Source organism: Lichenostomus cassidix, chromosome 7 (assembly GCF_008360975.1).
Source record: "Lichenostomus cassidix isolate B80296 chromosome 7, HeHo_3.0, whole genome shotgun sequence".
Taxonomy (NCBI): domain Eukaryota; kingdom Metazoa; phylum Chordata; class Aves; order Passeriformes; family Meliphagidae; genus Lichenostomus; species Lichenostomus cassidix.
In genome coordinates this window covers 24000758-24023786 of record NC_139488.1, presented here as the reverse complement: position 1 = coordinate 24023786, position 23029 = coordinate 24000758, and the positions used below count along the sequence as shown (strand labels likewise).

Genomic DNA, 23029 nt, shown 5'->3' with positions numbered 1-23029 from the left:
TAGGAAACAGGATGGGCCAGCAAAGAATAGGCTGGGCTGTTCCTACCTTCTGTGCACCTCTGACTTGCACTGGGGGGGGCTGCATATCAAAGGGACCTCGCTTTTAAGAAGAGTACCATCCTAAAAACCTTCAGGCACTGGATAGGAGACATGGAATCCATCTTCTGTAGACAGCTTAAATATACAAAACATTCAAAAGTATTGCCGCCTAATCACTTCCAGGTGAGAGAGACCTGATGGCAGCAGTTTCCAGAGTCAGAGTTCTGCTTTAATTCATCTCCTGCAAGAAACAACAGGACCTTCCTTTGAAGTACATTCTCCAGCACAGATGGATACAACATTCCCTCCACCATCATTTCCAGAATGGAACTATCCTGCTCAGGGATAAAAAGAAAATCTGCCTTGGACTGGAGAAATTCCCAAAGCACAGAGAAGTCTTTGCAGAGGCCACAGTTTCATGAATACTTCAAAGCTTTCCCAAGAAGGCCACTGAAAAAGCCTCATTTCCCAGACTCTCTCCTGACTATATCACTGTCCCTCCTTGTGCTGACTGAAGAATGCAAGGGGTAAAAGCTGAACCAGGACTGAGAAACAAACATCAATTCAAAAGAGCAATACAGGTTGGTTTGAAAGCAACCAATGGTTTCTGATGTCCCAGCCTGGCTCACAACGGGTGGAACTGATTTTCCAAGCAACACTGCTGTACTTATGCCTTCTTGCAAATTGTTAGGCCATTGTTTTCACTAAGTCACACGACTGAGGGTGGATTTTGGGCTAGATCAGTGGCTGGGCTATCTCAGCATAATGTCTTGTTTCTATCCGTGAAGTCTCTGGAAAACATTACGGTTTAGACTTGCTAAACTTGTATTTCAACACTAAAAATTTCCCACCCGTTCCTGAAGAAGGAAAATCACTGCCAAGCCTTTTTCAAGACAAGCTGTTGAATTCTGGTCTTAGCATTTGAATTTTTTTTAAACTCTTAGTTATACAAGGGAGATGCAGATAAGTCAGCCACAATTTCAGATAAACCCATTTAAATTCAGTGGTTTCGGAACTAGTTTTTCGACTGAAAACTTTGGCTTTGCTCACCAAGAGTCATTTCCAAACCTCAGTTTTTCTCAGTTTTTACACACTTTCTATAAGGCTTGAAGTTCTCACTGAGGTTCAAGTGGTTCCAAAAAAAAAAAAAAAGTGAATCTACTGTTCTAAGCCACACAGAGTATGACCCAATATTATGGAGATAAAACTGTAATGGCAAAGCTCCAAACCAACTTTACCACTTATCTTCACAGTTCATATAACTTTTGGGGTAGGTTTTTCTGTCCACTCAAGGCAAACCTTTCAAGAAACTGAGCACTGGGTTCCTGAGACTTCATTACTATCAGATTTTTGAAGAGGTATCTAAACTATTACAAAATTGCTTTTATAGCTAAACTGGTTTTAAAGTTATCTAGCTTTTTAAGACTGTTTCTCAGACTGATGAGACCATTCCGCAATTGTGGTAGCTACTGTCAGGATGAGCTTTGGAAAGCAGTTAAGAGCTTAAAACATTTCTGTGTGTCCAGCTTCCATGTAGTGTCCAATATCCAGCTCTGGGGCAGCCAAAACTAACTGGACTGTGTACCAGAACTATCAAATGCTCCCAGGAGACAAAGAAAACCAGGAAGCCAAATCTCAGAATCCAGAGGTTTCACAGGTAGCATGACCTTGGTGTCATATCTACTACATGCTATTCACTTAGATATATTACATACCAAGTGCAGCAGCTATTACTGAGCAGGAAGTGCACTCCTCACTATCCAGGGTCCCTAATTCCACACAACTACTTCAGAGCCAAATCACTAATTAAACTTTTGGATGAGAGAAGAGCCAATGCACCTTGTAATGTTATTTCCTCAGTAACAACTAGAGCCCTATTATTAAATGCAGGCCAGGATCAAAGGTGCAGCTTCGTCTGGATTCTGGTCTGATTGCACAGCTGCCACTGGCAAAGGTTAAAGATGATGGAAGCAAAAGAAAAAATAGAACAAGGAGAATCTAGAATGACAACTAAACAGATATTACTGTGGAATAGCACAGATCCTGAGAAGGAAGTCTTAGCTTGGAAGAGGAAGGGCTGCCCATGTTTGGGCTGGTCTGTGATTAGAGGACAGAAAGCTCCTAAGAGTTGTTTGATGTGACAGCTTCAGGTTTTTTAAGAGCAGGGAAACACAAGCAAAGCAGGGACACGCTTTCTGACAACAAAAAGGAGCTGGGAGCACAGCGACAGGACCAGGCTTCCAGGGCTTCCCTTGGATCTCTCTGGGGAAAGCCCTTCTCAGTAGCTGAGGAGGGTATTCAGGCCATAAGCACTTGTCTTTCTGCCAAGTATGGAGATGGCTGGGGATTACAATGTGGGATTGAAAGGAAGATGTGATTGGAAGTAGGAATGATGCGCAGCTGATGCTGTCCAGGCCTTAGGCACTTTGCTAAGCAGATGAAAGGAAGACATAAAAGAAAAAGCAGAGCTGATCACCAGTTTCTTGTGAAAGGGAGCATCCAGCTGCAGCTATTTTTCCATGTGCACCTGCAGACAAGCGTGAAATGCTTGGACATCTTCCTCTGAAACAAACACAGAACCTTCTTCTTTATCAAAAGAAACAAGCACATCACACAACAGCACTGGTACTGCCCCAGTGCAAGCACAAAACACTTTCTTTCTCATCTCTCACTTCTGAGCACGGACATAAATAAGCCAAAGATGCTCCCTGAAAGCAGGCAGTTTGTCTCTGCCAATCTTCACCAGCATAGACAACACAAACCCAGTACATTTCTGCTACAGAGAGCAGGGCAGTGTCACCCACATCACAGCAGCACTGTCAGGAGAAGAGCAGGCTACGTGCAAACGCTTGGCACACATCTGTTTGAAGATTTTTTTTTCACCCCAACACAGAACCACTTCCTCTTCATTATTTGAAGATGTCAGAATGAGACCTCTAGAGAACAAGTGAGTCAGCCACAGCCGTACAAGGAGTATGCAACAGTGGTACAAAGCAACCCTAAATTACATGCAGGTCAATAATAAACATTAATGTTTATTACAGAAGGAAATCAGAAACTGTCACAATTCCCTTCAAACCCAGGAAAACCTGCAGTGAGAAACTGCCCCTGTCACAGATGCACTGCTCAGTTTTGTACAAACCATGATGCCCTTCTGTATCATTACCTTTCCCTTCCATCAGAGTGGGGAGGGTATTCTCACACAGCCTCTGAGAAGGCACAATATAAAAAATCAAGTGCTTAATTTAACAGCTCCAAACACTGTCCCTTACCACTGCTAGGGCCATTGTGTATGGCAGCAGTACACTCTTGCAAGATAACATTTCTGGCAGGTAGGCAAGTCCAGCTGGCTCCTGCAGCTACTGCTGAAGGAGACAAAGATGTTGATTATGTTCTTGGCTCTCTTTCAGCCTTCCGGGTTTCAAGCACTGGGTAATGGTGAGGGCAGGATGAAAAACTGTTTACTTTTGCAACCTTGAGACAGCTTTGCCTAGGCTACATCTCAGCCACACAGGATTTTTTCATTCTAAAAAGCAAAGACACCAAGCAAAAAAAGTGAAAACCAGTCTAAAGGGTCCAAAAGAATATTCCCAAATGGTCATCCTCAAGGTGAGATCTACTGCTTGGGCAAGACAGGATTGAAGCATGCAGGATGCAGGGATATTGGTCCCAAGATATATTAACACAGGTAGATAAACACAGCTACTCCAACCCTCTCTTTTTCCTGCCATCTGCATGTTACTAGCAGGAACAAGTTCTGAAGCCCAAAGAAATGAGTTGCACTGGTGCAACATGCCCCAAGGACAAAGCACAAGAACAGAGGAACTGACTGACCTCACACCATCTCCTCCTCTTCTTCTCCCCCCTGCAAGACCCTCACAGTTGATTGAACAGAGGATAAACTGGCTTGCACCTTTTTTTCCTTTACAAAAATGGCAAAATCAATCCAAGCATGACTGACAACTAGAAGGAACACTAGAGAGAAAGACAGCAACAAACAGAAAGCAGATCAATGGGTTTTAGTAAGAAAGCCATAGAGCCAGGCAGCAAAGGCAGCAGAAAGCACCATACATGAATTTTCATCTCTCAGCCTGTCACCATGAAAACAGATTCTGTTTTGATACATGTTCATCGTGTTTCCAACCACTTGTCAACATCCCTGCTTATCCTGGCCACAGTTTCAGGATAACACACTAAAAATCTGTCTGGATTAGAATATGCACATGAGGTTAAAATAAAAGTTACCGTGATTACTGGGGACAATATCCCATAAATAAAAATATCATCACAAGGTTACTATAGTCAGAAAACTAAGAGAGGTAGCAGCAGGGGTAAGAAATTAAAGAAGAGTTTGTTCTCTTGACACACACCCTCTTTTCTACTTTCTAATCTCCCATCATCCAGAGACTCCTCACAGGTAAGTGCTTTAAGCATGGCACAAGAGTCTGCACATCTTTCAGACCCCAGGTTTCCCCTTTCTGCATCTTCCCCAGCAGCTTCACCATAGAAAAAAATCTTAGGGATGGGAGGGAATAACAGAGGGGACAGGTCAGGGAAGGAACAGGAAGGACTTTGATAAATATGCACAGCCCAGCTCTGATAAGCACAGAGCAACTGAACAATGCCCTCTGCTTGAACAGCCTTCCCTCCAACTCCAACCTTATTTTTTAAAAAAAAGAAAGCGACATCACTCAAGTCTTTTGATTTTTCATGTGCAAGGGAGCTGATGTTTACACTACAAAGATATGTCTTAGTGCCACAGATCCACCAACAGCTCAAGGAAGAACAGAGAAGTAAGCTCTGAAGGCACAGGTTCCAAACATGACAAATTCACCACCAAAAAGAAGTACTTGTTTCATCTGATGAGGTGAAAAAATGCTTTTCTTCTGTTCTCCACTCCATAAAACAAGGAATTAGTCATCCCTTAGAAAGGACACCTGGTTCCTCAGCATCAGGAGACTGAAAGTGCAGGAACAGTTAATTCTTTTCTGGTCCCTTCAACCCTCAGCCCTAGTCATTCTGGCCAAAAATATCCATCAATGCTTTTGATACCTTTCCATATCCAGCAAGACTGGCTTCAGGCCCATGCCATCCCTGGGCTGAAGAATGTGCTGCAGGGTTCCTCCCTCAACAGAGAGGTCAGCTGTCCCTCTCCCTGCCACTGCCCATCACTGCAGGTTGGCAGGCAGACTCTGCAGGCTCTCAAGGAGGGCTTTATTCCCAAGGCCTGCCACTCCACTGTCCCATCCTGGTTTTCATTCACAGCCCCATTCACGATGGTGAAACCTTAACTCACTCAAGCAACCAAGCTGTGCTGCTGTTCCTTGCTGACCAAGGGGCCCAGTATCTGTGTCTGCTGGGCTGTGAGGACATCCAGCCTCTGCCAAGGGCAGCAGTGGTGCTAAGAACCTGTTCAAGGGCAGGACTTAGTCCTATAAACACCTGCTACAGAAAAACAAGGCAAACCATCACACTCTAGGGATTTCTCTGGCAATCCCTTTCTTACCTGTCCTTCTAAAGTAGCACTTTTTTAGATTAAGAGCTGGAACTGGTGTCATTTCCCCTAAAGAAAAAAGCCTCATTTCCTCCTCTGGAAGCCTCACTCCAGCCCTCACTCTCTCCTGTTCTTCATTACCCCTAGTGCAGTTGGATCCTGTTTTTCTGTTAAGCTCCCTAAAACACATTTGTTCATTTTACACCATCAGATCTTCTCCTGTGACCAGGAGAACATTCCCATTCCCTTCCAGCAGCCTGTGCAACTCCCAGCACATTGTGCTGCTCTCAGCCATTGACCATCAAAAGGTTTCTGATGGCCAGGTCACTCCTGCACTCCCTCTGTCCACCACAGACAGGGGCAGCTCCTCACCAACCCTGTCCACTCATGGATGGTAGAGATCCAAATGCCTCCCATCTGAGACCCCAGTGTCCTGTCAAGTGGGATTCTGTTCCTCACACTGTGGGACAGGGCTGGAGCTAGGAAACACAGAGGTTTCAGAGCAGTTCCAATTTAGCATCCAAGGTGTGGAGGGACAGAGGGACCTTTTATTTTTTTCATGTTTTTTACCAGAAGACTTCACTGGCTGCCCCACACATCGCCACAACTCACTAGTGACAGTTTTAATGACCCAACTTCCCAAAGAAGCACCTTACTATCTGCCTCCTCAAGCTCTTCAGGGCCAGTCAGCTCCCCAGAGCTGTTTCTTTGGTTGACTTTTTCACAAACAGACTGCACTGTTCTGCTACCAAGTCTGCCAGCCCAAATTCACCTCCTGAGCACCTCTCTCTTCCTTCAAGCATATATTAACTCCCATTAATCCAGCCTCCTGGATAATCAGAGTAATGCTCTTTAAACAGGTAACACAGGGCAAAGCCACTCTGTCTGCAAGTTGTGTTAGAGGGCATGGTGACCCTGCAGGTAGCGTGATTGGGAATATTATGTTCCAGAGTCTCCAAATAATCCATTTATGGAGAGAGCTCCTCAGAACAGGACATGAGTACTGCAGAAAAGGCACTTTTGCTGAGTCTCCTGGCATACTCAAGTACACCTGGCTAGACAGCAACTTACTGCAGTCTTAAAACGAAGTGTTCCCTCTCCTCCACCAACCACATCTCACCTAATTTAAGAGTGACTTTGGATGAATCATTTGTGCCTGTGTGAAAGAAAATCAACTTGAGAAGAGCTAGCAGCATGATTTTCCCTCCTTTCCTGGTAAATTCTCCAGGTCATTAGCATCCATACTACAGCAGTTGTCAAAAGTCAGTGCACTGGAACACTGAGGGAGAAGACACTGGGACTCTTCACCATTACAACTGGTGATGCTTTGCTGCTTTTCTGACTCCCTGGTAGCACTGACCTTGGAGCAGGAACTGAAAAGAAGGCTTTGGCACCATTGCAGGAGAAACCAAACTTGTGCACCATGAACCAGCAGAAATGGAAAGCTGCTGTTAGCACCTATCAAATACCTTGAAATTAAGGTGGCAAGTAACATTCTGTTTTCTCTTCTGTCCCAGGAAAAGAGCCAGTTAGATCTCATTAATCTGTGCAGCCACATCCTCAGCCCTCACTCCCCCTCCTGTTCAGTGATCACAGTCAGCTCACCATGTGCATGAACAGGCTGGAAGGGGGCAGGTTTTTCACCCATTCCTGCCAGCCTGACGAGCTCAGATTCAGTGAATTCAATGATCATGGATAAAGACAAAGCTTTTCATCCAAGAGTAACAACTGTTTCGTGCTGCCATTTAACATTAAAAACAAACCAAAATTGGTTAGGTTAGGACACTAACATTAAGGATGTCGCTTCTTACATAAAATCCCTCAAGTGACTTTCAGAAATGACTGAGATGCAGCACTAACCTCTGAAAGTGCTCTCATAACAAAAAGGCCAGTACAAGTGGGAGACTGCCCCAACAGCATTGCAACAAAAAGCCAGCCATGGAGATAGGTTAATAGCAGTTGTTTGATCTAAACTGAAGTCTGAGTAGAAGCAAAGATCTAGCTTAAAATTCTGCACTCATTGTTGCAAGAGAAAATTAATGCACCTTCTGTATGTCTAATATCAGCCTTTATAAGGATTGCTTTTCTCTAGAAAAGAGCCATACTGTGAGTCTAGGAAAACAGAAGAACACATCTCCAGGATGCAAGAGCTATTTTCCTCAAGGCAACCTACAACATGTTTACAGAAATACACAAATAAATCCCTGGTTCTCCGGATGTTTTGCAAGCACTCTCTCACCACCTTAGCACATGGGCTACCAGTTAAGATTAAAGGTTCTTTTACCTACAAAACCACAGGTTCAAACCAAGCATCTCCTCTCCCACAGAGAACCCTTAGAAGAGAGACAACCCTCAAGACTGCAAACTGGCTGGGGCCTGTGGTGAGCATCTAGCATTGACTTTACAGGATTTTTTTTTTATATGAAGATTTTAGTCCCTTCACTATTTTCAACATTTTAGGTTGTTTCTCCCTCCTTCTTCACCCACAGTTTTTGCAGGTTAGCTCCTATCGTCAGTCAAGTCTAAATTCAGTGATGCTCCAGCAGGAGTGTTGCTGTGACAGACAGCAGGGAAAAGCAATTCCCCTTCTCCCTGGCAGGATGCTTGGTCTCTGCAGTCACACTGTGCTCTGCTCACACACTTGCAGTGCAGTTCAGTGTCTGCCTACCCCTAGGCCATCCAACCACCTGCAAAAGCAGGTTCCCTTTAAAGGCTCCTCCTACATTAGTCAATTTATCTTATGTTACTCCTCTCTCTCTCTCACTTCTTTAGGTCATTTTGCATTATGCCTGCCCTGTAGGTACAGCTCAAGCACTGTGTTTGAACTCTAACATGAATTCAAGGGTTGGTCCTAAGCTATAACCAACATTATATAACAAACTGAAACAAGAATTATTTCTTGCTTTCTTCTTTCTTAAATATGTCTATGTTCCCACCCCCTCATCCACCCCCAAATATTCAACTGATACATCATCTTCCCTCCAGGTCTAACTCACTGTGTTATTAAGTGGACTTTTTTTCCTCCCTTCTATAAATACATGAGCTTGCCTTGCTATATAAAACCTTATTAGGAAAAAATATTGGTGTTTATCTTTTCTTTTTCTTTACAGATTTTAGCAGTTAAGAAGAAAGCATAGATATTTCCCTCTTCTCCCTTTACTCTTCACCCCCCCCATTTATCTTACGGGACATGAAAATGTCCTGCTTTTTCACCACCCAAGCTTTTGAGAATGAAAACAAATTCAGGCAACTGTGATTTAAAATTCACTTCCAACTTTTTCCTCATCTGTTTTACAGCCTTCAATTAGGGGTTTCAGAGAGTCAGAGTATAAAAATTATGAAAATTATGTAAAATTAGGAAATTAGATGCTAGCTACAGGTCTAGTTGAGCTGAACTGGGAGTGAGGCCAATGCCCCAGCTCAGGTACCACCCCACTGTCCTGGGGACCTGTGGATTGCTAGTCTTTTCCCTGTTACCATACTTTTTGCTGCCCCTCTTGTCCTCCATCCAGAAATTACCATAAAATGTACCTTTGTGAGGAGAGACTTAAAAGAAAAACAGGTAAAGCAGCAAAAGCAGAGGGCTGGTAATGGGGCAGCAGAAAGCAGAACAGAGGAGGAAAAGATGCAGCTGGAGATGAAACGTCTCAGTGGTAGATGTGGTTTAAGAGTGATGTGAAACTGCTGCCCCAGCAGGAGTAGCTGGGTCAGCTCAAACTTCAGTCTGGCAAAGACAAGACTTTATCTAAGGCAAGTGGATGCAGACACAAAGAAAGTGCTCCAGCAGCAGCTGTACAAAGCAGAAAACAGGGCAGCAAGATAACCATTCAGAAGTGGTCACTTCTCCCACCAGAACAAACCCAATGCCAGCAGCAGGCACCTGCCTCGAGAAGTGTGGGAGATTAAGAATCTTAAGAGCTTAAGGCAGAGTTTTCAGACTTTGAATGCTTTAATCTTGACACCTTAAGCCGATGGCCCAATTCCTGGGGTGCTGAAAACTCAGCTTCACCAGAAGGCACACAGGCTCTATTAGGGTCAGCCTTGGTCTGTGTCCAGTCTGGGGTGCACAAACTGCACATGAGTACCACTCCCCCACCCCTGTGCCACAGAACTGCCCCAGAGACAAAGCACTGACCCCTCAGCTGTGGGGTGTGCTGGTCACACCAGCCCATCTCAGCCACATGCAGTTGTATGCCTAACTCCTAACTTTCTGGGCAAGTTTTTTCTACTTGGTTTGCTCTCATTCAAAGCAGGCAGCTAAAAACACTGTATTCCCAAGTTCATGCTATTCAACAAACCAGAAACCAGAGACAACATCTATCTATCAACACCCTGAAAATAAAGCAGGAGGAAATGTCAGTCTCTGAGAAAGCAGGTAAATTTCCACCCTCCCTCGAGCCTGCCCCAGCCCTAAGCATACACCAGAGACCAAAAATGTGGCACAACTGTGAAGCTAGATAGTCACCACATCATAGCTCTGTAATTAATAAAGCCAAATGGCATCACTTAATTCAGCTGGCATCAATGTGACATTCCAGGCAACAGGGCTTCAACAACATCAATGTCTATTACTTGGGTAGGCATTTAACATAGCTTAATTAAACCCTATCTATAGCCAACAGTAACACTAGCAAGAGGAATAGATAGTATAAATAGTGTTGTTTGCACAAATCCCCCTTCTCAATTCCTCTGCCTCCTCCTCTGCAACACTCATTTTAAATGCTGATACTTTTGCAAGAAGTATTTTTATTTTTACACAGGCCCTAATGCAAAATGAAGCAACCAAATCAGGAAAAAACGTAAAAGGCATTTGAGGCCATGGCTGAGCTGCAGACAGAGATAAAGGAGCAGGTGCATGCTAGGAGGGAGAGGGGCAGAAGAGCTCTTGTAAGGCAAAACAATGCTAGAGAGCAACTCCAGAAGGGCCAGACTGGATGCAGAGCCCTCAAGAGGCCAGTAAAGCTCCTTCATGGGCTCACAACCACATTGCTAAACAAGGATGAGAGTTTCTCAAATGTAGGGCAGATTTGGAACATGATACATGCATGATGGGGTGAAGGAAAGACACACATTTGGATCAGCTATTGGAATTCCCTGTGCTGGAAGGCGATAGCTGCAAGGGATCAGACATGATTTAGGAACAGTGCCCTCCAGGGCCAGGTTGAGTTACAGAATGTGGTTTTTCCCATTTAAGTGTGAACATATGGATCAACAGATGATCAGCTCTTGGTTCTTCCCAGGCAGCTTTTGAACAACTCTTCTCCTTTCCACCCAAGAGGACTGCTTTTACTTCAGCAGAAATGAAGGATGAGGAACAGCAAATTACAGCTTGATAGGCCAAGTTCCCCTGCTGTGAATAGTGCTAAGTCCATCAGCTTCTTTGCCTGAGCACTTGTTAAGAAACTGGGCCATACTGGTTTTGGAGAGGAAAAACACCACAAAGTGCTCCCTAAAGGGCCTCCTCAAAAATTAAGGCGTCAACTGGAGAGTTGGGACTGCCAGCACAGAAAACATTCCAGCTAGAACACCCCAGCTCTACGTCACCTTCATCCAGCATGATAAAGCAGCTCTTGTAACCTGCTATATCCACAGTCTCATCATGAGGGCATCCAGCCCTGATAACACACACTTCCTCCCTGAATTATTTATGGACAACAAGGGTCATGGAATAAGGAGAGCAAAAGCCTCTAGCTTGGCAAAAAGTTCTAGTCTGGCAACTGACTCTGACATCCATTCACAGAGAAGTCCCAGACCACGAGCAATTGGGTGCAGCACACCATTCCAGAGCTCTGTGATTGATGGATCATGTCACCCCGCTGACCTTCTGACTCCCACCACAGTCAGGCCTCTAAACCATCCCCTCCCAGCCCTGCACATAAACTGGTCTTCCTCTCCAAAGAAAGACTCTCTTTTTCCACTTTCTTCAGCTATTTTCACAAAAATTTTACTGCTCACAAATAGCTGTGCAACTTTGCCTACAAAACAATCCATAACAAACTTCTGCAAAAATTTCTGATAACCCTTTTAAGTCTTTTGGAATACACTTTTACTGAAACAAACCAGAATTATCTTTATTAACTGAGACTGTCCAATGTTTATATTGGAATTGTTTCAGAATAGGGAATGGCCTTTTTTGGCAATACATAATGCAATCACACTGCAGATACTAACAAATAATCATACTGACTGCATGCATGATGAAGGAAACATTATCAGACTGAGTACATCCTTTTAATAGCTCAAGTTTATTAACACACAGTTAAGCTTGGCCTTTCACAATGGCTGTCCAGTCTAAATAGACTGAAAAGAGAAAAATCCCTAGTATTCTACTGCAAAGGTCAGTTCAATACACCAAAGAATAGTCATTTCACTCTTCTGCTGAGGAAATTGTACCTTAAGGAGTGTTTCAGTACAGAACCCAAGTGTATTTCTCCATCTGAATGATTTTACACTCTTCTTGAGCACTGTTCCTCTTATGGAAGCTGCCATCTCTCTCAACAGAATTTTTCAAAAAATGTATTATCAAGCAACCTTTGAAATATGCTGTCCCTCAGTAAAATAACTCAAACCCCTTTTGTGCCTCTTGTGAGAGACTCAACACTTGGACCAAGGGGTCATGTTGCACCCAGAGCGGGGAAAGAGAGTATCTCTCCAAGACAACATTTTACTGCCTGAAAATTCAAAATTAATGAGCTGAATGTTCAAATTTCAGGAAAGGAATTCCCTGCAATTTTTTTAATACATACTCTTTTTTTCTCCTCAATGTTTTGCCCATTTTTCCCACAATGACTGAAGAAGTAGGAATGGAAATAAGGTTAGTCCTTCCACACTCAAGACTCCTGGAGCTGGCAGGATCAAGACTTTACAAGTTATAACAACTTACAGGAATGGTTAACTTTACCTACAAAGGTACCGGAGAGCTACAAGACCAGCATATCTGTTAAGTAAAAGGACGCACAGATCAACATTTCCCTCAAACATCAGTCTTTTATATCTTACTCGGTATAAGTTTACATCTGTTGCTGGCACCATTCCAAGTAAATCCAATGGGAAGAATCACTATTTCACTTTGTAAATACCATCCAACTCAGTTCTGAGTTGTTTAAGTCAAGCGTTATTGTTTCTGGCCTGATAAAATGTGCAATCAAGCCAAGTAGTACAAAGGAAAAAAAAAAACCAGAAAGCATAAACACTTTTAGCTGTGTTTTCAAACACTGCAGTTTCTGTACCATTGAAGTTCCCTTTCCATCCCTGCTGGCAAACAAGCATTCAGCTCCTTCTAATACAGTTCAAAGCAGAGTATTAGCAACTGACCAGTGAAAAATGTTTGTACTTCAGCTGTATCAATCTCTAATCTCCCTCCTGAGGAGTTAACTTTGAAAACAACTGAGAAACTAATGCGGCTCTTAAAGCAAGTTTAACAAGAAGTTCTAAACCTATTTAAAATAAACAAACCAAACATGATCAATGCAGAATTACAAAAAAATACATAATTTCAGAACAGGTTACCAGCTTTCTGAAACTGCATGTCAAATCCTTGCAGAGAGGGCAGCACTTCTGCATATCAAGAGATTAAATACAGCCCATAGTTTTCAGAGGGATCAGTTGCTGTTAAGTGCTGCTTTCCTCCTTATTGGTGAAGTTTGCACTCTCCATCCTGCCTGGCAGCCTATATTAAGAACACACTGCCACCCAGACTTCTCCTTTCTTGTAAAGAATGGGACAAAAAGAAAGGCGACACTGTCTGGCTTTCATGGCTCTCCCAACGGCGCTTCTGTGGAAATGCTGACTTCCAGAAACTTTAACCTCCCTGCTGCAGCTCTGAGTAAAGTTTACTCCAGCCCAGCCTAAACAGTAGGAAATTCTATGTTGCACGTGTGTACTAGCTGAGATCTCAGGAAACACAGCACTTATTCCTCATTTCATAAAGCTGCTTCATAGTGATACTGTGAGACCTCTGTCTAGGTCTGTGAATGTCCCAAGCTGTGGGTTCCAAGTTTTCCACAAAATACAACTCCCTGCTCTGGCAATCCCTTCCTGAATGCAAGCTCCCAACATAATGAAGGAGAAACTGAGGAAAAAAAAAAAAAAAAAAAAAAAAAAAAAAAAAAAAAGAGAGAAGAAAATAAATTAAACTACTGTACAACCCAAGCAAGTTGAAGAATTTCTATTTACAACTACCAGGGCTGTTCCCTTGGACCACAGAACTACAAATCTAAAGAGAGGTACTTTTTGAGTCGCAGTTAAGAAACAAAACTATGCAAGCAAGTTGGCATGATGAAAATATATCTCAAAACAAAAAACAAATACTCATTAATCCTATTTTCTGCTAATAAATACATTTTGACTTTTTTCCCAGCAATGCAGCACAGGACCTACCCTGCAGTACTTGCCAGCTACATGAAGATCAAACAGCTTCAGAGGCTAGGAAAGTGCCCAGGGAAACCTGAACTGTCTGAGGTCCACCAGCCACTTGGATGCACCTGCTGAAAAGACACCTGACAAGATTTATTCATCCCTTGCATCACTGCCAACAGCTCAGGCAAATCTGTAGAGGTTCCTCTCTCCTGTTCTGACAGTATCAAGTGCTCAACTAATAACACATTTTAAATTGATTTTAAGTAGCAAGACAATGGAAATTTCTTTCCATTCTTTCTTTTCTCTCCCAACCCCTTCCTGTGAGAGATGACCCCTTTTAGTTCAGCAGTAGGAATGCCAGAATGGTACAGGTTTGCATTCAAGATTTTAGTTGATAGAGAAACCCAAATTTACAGTCCCCCAAAGAAAGGCTAAAACACAGCTTGAAATCAGAATGGACCTTGATGCACTGTTCTACCTGCCAGCAATGCTCCAAGACGCTTTATTCATATTTTAGTATTTGTTCCTATCTCATTGCTCTGGGATGGAGAATGCACAGTCTGCTGGTCAGTCTTATCCCCCACGAGACGCAGCTGGTCTGCACACCCTGAATTGGCCAGACCACTTAGGGGCTGAGCTGTGGCCAGTTCAGGATGACACACCTGTCTGTTCTGCTTGGGCAAATTGAGTCTGGCTTTGTGACCATGTCAGGCTGCCAGTACAGAACTTCTGTGAAGACAGGCTGATCCCTCCATGTACAGGTAGACAGCCAGGACTGTAAGATGATCCTTGCAAAGCTGCAGAACTCACACAACGGGTAGCTCATGTGTCTGGTCACCATCACAACAGCAGGAAAAAATAGCCACTCTAATACCTGTTAACCTAAGGTACCTTCTTGTCACTCCAAATGTTTCTAGAACCAGAGCTTTATTATACATTTGATCCCAAGCAACAGAGTCTTGTGTCTCTACCCAAAGAGTGATGAACAAAGGAAAGCTTGCATTTATTCCCAAAGACCCTAGTCCAGTTAGATGCTGAACGTCTCAGGCTGCACAGAGCTTTCCCCAACAGTTTGGTTAGCCATGTCATTTGCTAGTCACAGCTGAAGAGCAATCATGATATGGGAAAGAAAGCAAATATCTGTGCCTGGATACACAAACCTTGCCTAACAGTCAGCACGCAGGATGGACGGAGAGGACAGACAAGCTTTGATGTCATCCAGTGAAAAGAGATCTTCCAGACCCTGCTTTATAAACCTGATTTCACAAGAACTGTGCTGAAGAGGACTGGCTGCAAGACTAGAACTTACAGGGAAGACAGAGTGACCAGGAATAGGGTTGAGCCATTTCCAATCAGAAAATCCATCCATCCATCAGATTCTGCCTCATATAAGAAATCTGTTGCCAATAGCCAGACAAAAGGGCACCTTCAGCAGGGCACTGTAAGTGCCCTGCCAATCAAACTATTCCATGGGCAAGGAAACATGTGGAGCCTGGTTTCCTATTTCACCTCCTCCCTGTACCATGTAGATTATCTGATACCAGTAATACAGTCTGAGCTCACAGTGGAATAATCCGAACGTTAGGGGCATTAATTCAGATCTTCCTCCTGTATCCAGTGCCTGTTTTCCAGCAACCTTTAGGCACAAAGTATCTTTGAGACTCTACCCATCACCTAAGCCCTGCATTGAGAAAGCAAGCTAACACACAAAGTAAAGAGCCCAGTCTTTGTCATCTGGGGAGTCCCCAAGGGAAAAAACAAAACGTTAATTCTCCTGCCAGATCAGTAAGAGAACAACACTTGTAGCTCTTCAGGCTATTTGTACTTCGCTGGCACAGAAGGACAGACTGCCACCAAATCATCCTGCCCTGTGCAAAAGAAAGAAAAAACCATAGAAGCTTTGAAAGACAGAAGGATCCTTGAAGGAAAACTAATAAGGAACTTCTCTAAAGTAGGTAGATGTAATACTTCACAATAAGAGAGCTTTCTGCATCCACCATTTTTATAGGAAGGCTCCCTCCCCATCTGCAGAGTTTCTACAGTTCAGGGAGCCTCTGATAGGTGAATCGTGATGACAGCTGTATTTAAATTTCCTTTAAGCTTCTTGGGTACTGCTCATTAGTATAGACTCCCACCTGCTTCAACAGGGCTGGGATTTCATTCCAGGTATTTCCTCCTACCATGCTCCACCTATTGGAGCTTGACTTAGGAGAAGAAAAAAAAAGTCTTATCAGGGCAAACTCAAAATGCAAACCATGCCTTCTGCAAACCCTGTTCCACCCAAACCACAATCTGTGAGACCAAGACTACAGCCCAGCCTCCTTGGACTGTGCAGCCAAAGGAGAGCAGAACTTTGCGCTGACAGATGGTTTAAAGAGAAAAACTTCAGATGTGAATAAACATCAGTGGAATTAACAAAGCCAAGAAGAGAAAGCAGAAGTGACATTTAATGGCAACACGGCAAGTCAGCAGCAGAGTCTGAGACCTAAATGTGAGCCCTCAACGCAAAGGAATTTGGATGTCCAAACTAAATTTTGCCAGATCCTACATGGAAAACAAAGCTTTCCCCATTGGTTAGGGATGGAGAGGGAGAAAAGAGGATGCCTTGGTTTGTTGGTATATCAGAAGAAATCCATGACAAAGTACAGCAGTCTGTTCATGTCACAGAACACACACTCCTCATTTTGCCCAGCTTTATGCTAATGAAAAGAGAGCGAGAGACCACCACTACTTTAGGATAGGAACTTCCCACGCTCATTCTAAGTAAAAATAAGTTCATTCCTTTCTACTCGTCTTCACACAAAAAAATCTCCCAAGGCAGAAAAGCTTTCTTTCTTTCTGATGTCAACTTTACAATTCATCTCCTCAGACAGAGCTATTAATCTGTATGCAACGTAAATCAACAGTCAGTGCCCATAAATCCAATACCATCTTTCCACTCTGAACCTCTGGCTAACATGCTAAAGGAAAGCAAAGAGCTTGATCCTATGACAAGGACCCTCACCACCAGCCAACCTACTAAACCCCAATAATTTGCTTGCTGAGCTCAGCTCCCTCCTGGAACCCCGCAGAGGAGCTAAGCTCACACCAGGATTGCACCAAGTCACCAAGATGCTGTTTGAATTTGTTCAAAGCAAAAACCTGCATGTGCAGACAGACACATCCAGAAACAGGACATTATTAGAGGAAAATGAGAATTGTGGAAATTGGGGAGATTTTTTAAATTTTCAAAAGTGTTACGATAAAAATTGGTCATAAAGTAGAAACACAAACTTTAATCAAAATGATGGATTACAGACATAAAGAATAAAAGAACTTCAGAGCTTCACAGGCAAAGTTTAAAAGAGCTTGCAAACTCTAGGCTCACTCTAAGACACTGTGACATTGGGGGCATTACAATTTTACTCATATTTAAGAAGTTTAGAATTACGAAAAGTCTAGAGTTCAACATCTCAGTCTGAAAATCCTTCAGCTAAATTCAGGATGAACAGATTACAATTTTCAGCCTAAATATCCAAATTTATCCTAATTAGTTGCAAATGGTGATGAGTTAGCAACAGTTGCATGGATCTTTTCAGCTAGGTGAGTTACTCTGGACAGCAGCATCAACTTATTTGATGCATTTCCCTGGACAGTTGGCAAATTATCGCCAAATACTGTACTTCAGGCTATCTCTGAGACAGAGGTTAAACTGGTGTCCAGTCCATTCGTAAAAAGCACAGTGAACCATTCCATCCCATATTTCCTGTGGAATTTCTAAAGTGTCTTCCAAAAATAGCCAATAGTTTTGCTGAACGGCTCAAAACAAATAGCACTTCTGAAGGAATATCTTACATAGTTTACATAATAGGCATCTCAGAAGGGAAGAAAGGATGTGTACAGTGTTTCAATGTGAATTCTGTATTGAACAAAGAGACATCATTCTTTGCTTAACACAAGGCTTAAATTCACTATGAAGAAAACCGCTGAGGTCAAAGCCTCAGGGCTCAAGTTGAGAGGGAGATATTCTGAAGGGAAGAACTTTTTTATCCTCAATTCAAATCAAAATACGATATGGAAAAGGAACAGTCAGCTTGTTTAAGCCTCAAAAAGGAAAAGTTGAACCCTAGCCAACATCCTTTCACAAAAACCTAACACATTTTCAAGTTGTCTTGCCAGATCCACCTCTACACACCTCTGCTTACCTTTTCTTTTTTATAATTTAACACTTGGTCCTTATCTCCTGACACATGGTTCACCCCTCCTGCTAAACACACTATCACAGTTTAGAACTAAACACCACAAGAGCAGAGTGTCATAACCACTGGTGCTTCCACATCACTTCATACTCAGCTGTATCTCTCCTCACGACCTGAAAGTTAACGTTGATGTATTTGCCTTAGTGAACATCTGTCCCTTAGAGACACGGGTAAAATACTGAATGCTTCACGAAAGAAGAATTGTTACAGACAATGCTGTAGCAGTATGAGGAGGCAAGTCAGATGATGAAGCAAGCAATGCCATTTTTTTCTTTTTTGAGAGCCCAGAGAGCAAGGTTGTACTGTTTGCATCAGGATAACAACAGCTGAAGAGCCTAGAATTTGTGTTACCAAGTGCTGTGCAGTTGTTTTCTTCTTCTCCTTAGAAGAAAACAAGCTGTGCTTTTCTTTTCGCAAAGAGACAAACAACAGTTTTCCAATCAAGCAAACCACCTGCAATACACAGCTAACTCTCGATTATTATTGTCATTCACACATCCCCAAATACCACTAGGGTGTGAGCAAGGAAGTGAGCTAGATCGACAGCTGACAGAAACTTGTGGAAAATTCTCCCGAGGAAAAGAACCTGAGTGTGTTCTGATAAGAGGCACGGAAGGGCTTGGCAGGCCACACTTGGCTCCGAACTGCTCTACTAAAATACAATAACTTCATCAGCAGGCCAGGGAGCTCAGCCTCTACCACCTACCCCAGTATTAGTTACAAATATGGTTGCCATCTGGTGGCTAACACAGAATGAAGTTAGCATCTGTGATGAGTTCAGGGTGGACCAGATTCCCTGTCCTGATCCCAATGGATCAACAGTAGGGTAAAAAACCCACAGATGTGGCCATGCTCACTCTTGTCTACAGAGTGAACCTTGCTGCTGCAGCTCCATAGTGGTAGTCACTGGGGTTTTTTCCAATCACTCGGACAAGTTCAAGAGATGCTCCCAGTCTCAGTAAGTGAGCTGTAAGTAGTGGATGCAGCATGGGCAACATTAAGTCCAAGTGGTTTGGGCTGCCGTTCTGACCCAGCAGCGTTTTTGAGCAGTGTCAGAGATTGGTACAAGGCTCAGGCCAGCACCGCATTTAATCCCAACCCTCCTAGATTAAATCTAGCTGCTAAAGATAACTCGCAGGGAACACGAGCAGCAGTGGGCAGATCTGCTCGCCTGCCCTCCCTCAGAGATGCACCAGTCCTTATTCAGTCAATGTCATCTCGCAGCAAACCACTGAAAACCAAGATGAGCGTTCCTACAATAAAAGCAGCTGATCAATGTCCCTGCGTAAAACGCCCGATAATCCCTACGCAGAGCAGGCGTCTGGCATCTGATACAGCATGCCAGAGAGATGAACAGGAAAAGTATCCATTGCTTATTCCTGGCACCTTCTGCTGGCACAGGGGTGGGCGGAGAGCAGCGAAAGGGCTCCCGGGATTCCAAAATCCCCCCCTCCCTCGGCACATCGGCACAATCTTTAAAGGCCGTACGGCTTTGGCTTGACCACCATTCCAAAATGAGGAGCTCAAGGTCAGTACAGCAAGCAGCGACTGTCACGCGATGCTGCTGGAAGATAAGGGCGAGTGTCCATCTCCCTCCCCTCACCATCTTTGAGGTTACGCTTTGAGCGCTATGGCAAAACACAGAACTGCTCCCGAAAACGCTGCATAAAGCACAACCTAAACGCCACAACAACGGGAAGGTCTCCTCCTGTTGAAACAATAAGCATCTGCGGATCCAACAGGAGCGTGCGGCGCTGCGCGCTCCCTGCCGCTCCCGGCCGATCCCGATGCCATGTTTCCGCAGGCGGACGGTGAACGCTCGCCGCTCGCACCGGGGAGATTCGGCATTCTCGGGATGCAAAGGAGCCCGAATTCCGCAGGCAGGGAGGGCAGCTGCCACCCCGCCGCCAGCACCCGCTGCGAGACGCATCCCTGCTCCGGGGAGGGCTGTCATCCCCGGCAGCCGCGTCCCCCCCTCCCGAGCCCGCATCCCGGGGATGCCCCCCTTCTCCCCTACCTTCTCCTGCGCCCGGGTCAGCTTCTTCTGGACGTTGCTGGCGATTTTCCCCGCCGTGACCCCCTTGCTGCCCAGCTCGGCCATCTTGCCTCCTCTTTTTAACGGGCTGCGAGCGACGGACCGGCAGGAAGGGGGGGAAAACCCGGCGGGCAGGCGATGGCCCCGGCCGTCACCGCCGCCTCCCGCCCGCCGGCCGCCGCCGGCCGCCTTTTAAAGGGATAGTGCTGCCTTAACGGGACAAGCCATGGGGGCAGGTTTTGGACGCATTTCCCCCACCCTGCTTGCCTGCCTCCTCCGGGTCCCCGCCGCCGCCTGTCCCGCAGGAAGCCAACAGGGGAGGTTGGGAAGCATCGCAAGGGGTTGATTTGAGGTGGCAGAATGAGTTTGCTGTCTTCTTTCATCCCGCAGCAAAACGACGTTCTTGTTTTAAGAAATCTGTAGCACTAACTGTTATCTCTGATTGTCCAAATTCATAGGTCAGATGTACTTTTCCAATTACTCCTGGATCTTCACAAGCACAAAAGGGGAAATTTAATTTCTGGAAGAGAATCAAACCCCTGATTTTTAAAAGGCAAACTGCAGTTTCAGAGGGTTCCATCGTTTAATTATAGAATTATTAAGGTTCGTTGGAAAAGGCGTCTCAGATAATTGAGTCCAACCATTACCCAGCACCACTGTGTTCACCACTAAACCATATCCCCAAGTGCCACATTCCCCACACCTTTTGAATACTTCCAGGGACAGCGATTCCACCATTTCCCTGGGCATCCAGGGATTTCAGTGAAAAAATTTCAGTGAAGAAATTTTTCCCAGTACCCAATCTAAACCTCCCACAGCACAGCCTGGAGCCATTTCTTCTAGTTCTGTCACTTGTCACCTGGGAAAAGAGACAGACCCCCACCTTGCTACAACCTCCTTTCAGCTAATTACAGAGAGTGATAAGGAAGGTCTCCCTTGAGCCTCCTTTTTCTCCAGGCTGAGCCTCCCCAGCTCCCTCAGCTGCTCCTCATTGGACTTGTGCTCCAGACCCTTCACCAGCCTCAATACCTTTCTCTGGACACACTCCAACACCTCAGTGTCTTTCCAGAATTGAGTGGCCCTGAAACTGAACACAGGATTTCGGGTGCAGCCTCACCAGTGCCAGGAACAGGGGGACAATCACTGTCCTGGTCCTGCTGTTTCTGATGCCATTGGCCAGCATGCCACTGGCCTTCTTGGCCACCTGGCTTTGGTTGTGCTTTGCTAGAGCTAATGGGCAAATACCTTTTGTGAAACTGTGTTCCTTTACACGTTAGGACAAAGTTCTGCTTCCTGGAATACAGGAAGTCACCTCAGCACTGTTATTCATATCCCAATACTTGGCCCCCAAGCTTCCGTCAGTACCACACACCAGGGCTTGGGTGAGTGGTGAGGAAGTTTCTTTCCTTCCTCTCCTGCTTTTGCACACTCATCCCAGTTCTCTGTGGGAACTTAGGACTGAATACTAGGTGCACTCAGTACCCAGTACAGTACCAACAAATCCAATGCTCTGCAGGTAATTTAGATATGTAACAAACTTGCATTTACCTTTGCTTAAGATGGAAATACCTATGTTAATTTAAAGATGGTACCCAAACCTCCCTGCATCCCTAGACCATTTCACACAGTCATTACTTTGCCAGATGAAAATTTTTCTCCAGTTTCACACACACAGGGAATAGTGTAGCACACACTACTGCCATGTAAAGTAACAGAAGAATGTTGAAGGTGATTACTTAAAGAGAGCTAGGCCAGATTTTTCCAAATTATATGTCATTTATTGTTTCCCATTTCTGCTTCAGTATTATTTCTGTTCATTCAGAACTTAAAATAAAAACAATTGTCCTGCCAGAGCCCTTAGAAACTGTGGGCAGAGAACCTGTCAACACCTCTTTGTAAGGCTCCATGAGACACTGCCTCTGCATTTCTTGCCTGTTTTGACAATGTCTTTTTTAATGACAAAACCTTCACTCAGAATCCAACTTAAATCCATGGTAGACTTCAATTATGTTAGTAGATATACTATTCCCATTTAATAAAATACTAGGGCATGTGTTTTGGTTGTGTATGAGAAAAGTGCAGTGATAAAAGACATGCTCAGACTCCAGTGTGTGCATATTCATGATGCCAATCTGTATTGCAAACTGCAGATTTTTTCAGTTCTTTCCTGACTTTACATTTAGTGTTCATCTGTCTGTATGATTAGTATTTAGTATTAATTTGGTATTCATTTTCTGTAGTATTTATCCCAAACGCATAAGATTTTTTCCCATAACTTCAGCCTTACTAGTTATTTTCATATTACCTTTCATTTCCAATATCATGTATAATTTGTGTCTCACTGCCATCTCACTCACCCTAGCTGAGCTTCTAAGGGTGAAAGATGTACATGTGGTTAAACATTTGTAACACCACGTTTGAAAGAGCAGATGTTTCAGGGTCAGAACACATTCCTCTCCACCTTGCCTCATATATTTGCTTCTCGTGCTTAGGTCTTTTCTTCGGTGGAACTGGTTTTGAAGGGATTTTTGTCTGATTACGTCCTTTCAAGTGAAAAGCAAATTATTGCAGCACATGATCTGAAAAGAGAGTCCACAGCAAACATCAGACAGTCGTGAAACAAAAGCAGCCAGACACACACCGTTCACCACAATGAAAAATGATGACAAACTGTGTACATTTTAAAAGCTGGGATTAACATCGAGTACCCACCTCTCAGCATGAGTCATTTCCCAGTTATTTCTGTGCTTGATTGGATCAGCACCAAAGCTGCAAAGCATTTGCTGGGCTCCAGGTGTGTTGCAAAAGGTACTCCCCTGGCATGACCCACATCCTGTGAGTGGCCATGCATCTGAATGACCACAG

The 23029-nt window shown here is 44.1% G+C and overlaps 1 protein-coding gene across 10 annotated transcripts in view; it reads right to left on the bottom strand.

Annotated features, from left to right (window-relative positions):
- Window positions 1-20427, bottom strand: part of BIN1 (bridging integrator 1) — a 90973-nt gene extending 70546 nt beyond the window's left edge. For 3 of the 10 annotated variants that reach the window (XM_085066870.1, XM_085066876.1, XM_085066875.1), the window contains exon 1: window positions 20147-20425. In XM_085066870.1, the coding sequence (XP_084922996.1) occupies window positions 20147-20230 (84 nt within the window). In that variant the 5' untranslated portion in view covers window positions 20231-20425. Of the gene's footprint in view, window positions 1-20146 lie in introns of all 10 variants that reach the window. The other 7 variants (XM_085066872.1, XM_085066873.1, XM_085066874.1 and 4 more) reach the window with 7 other exon arrangements.
- Between the last annotated feature and the right edge of the window lie 2602 nt (window positions 20428-23029).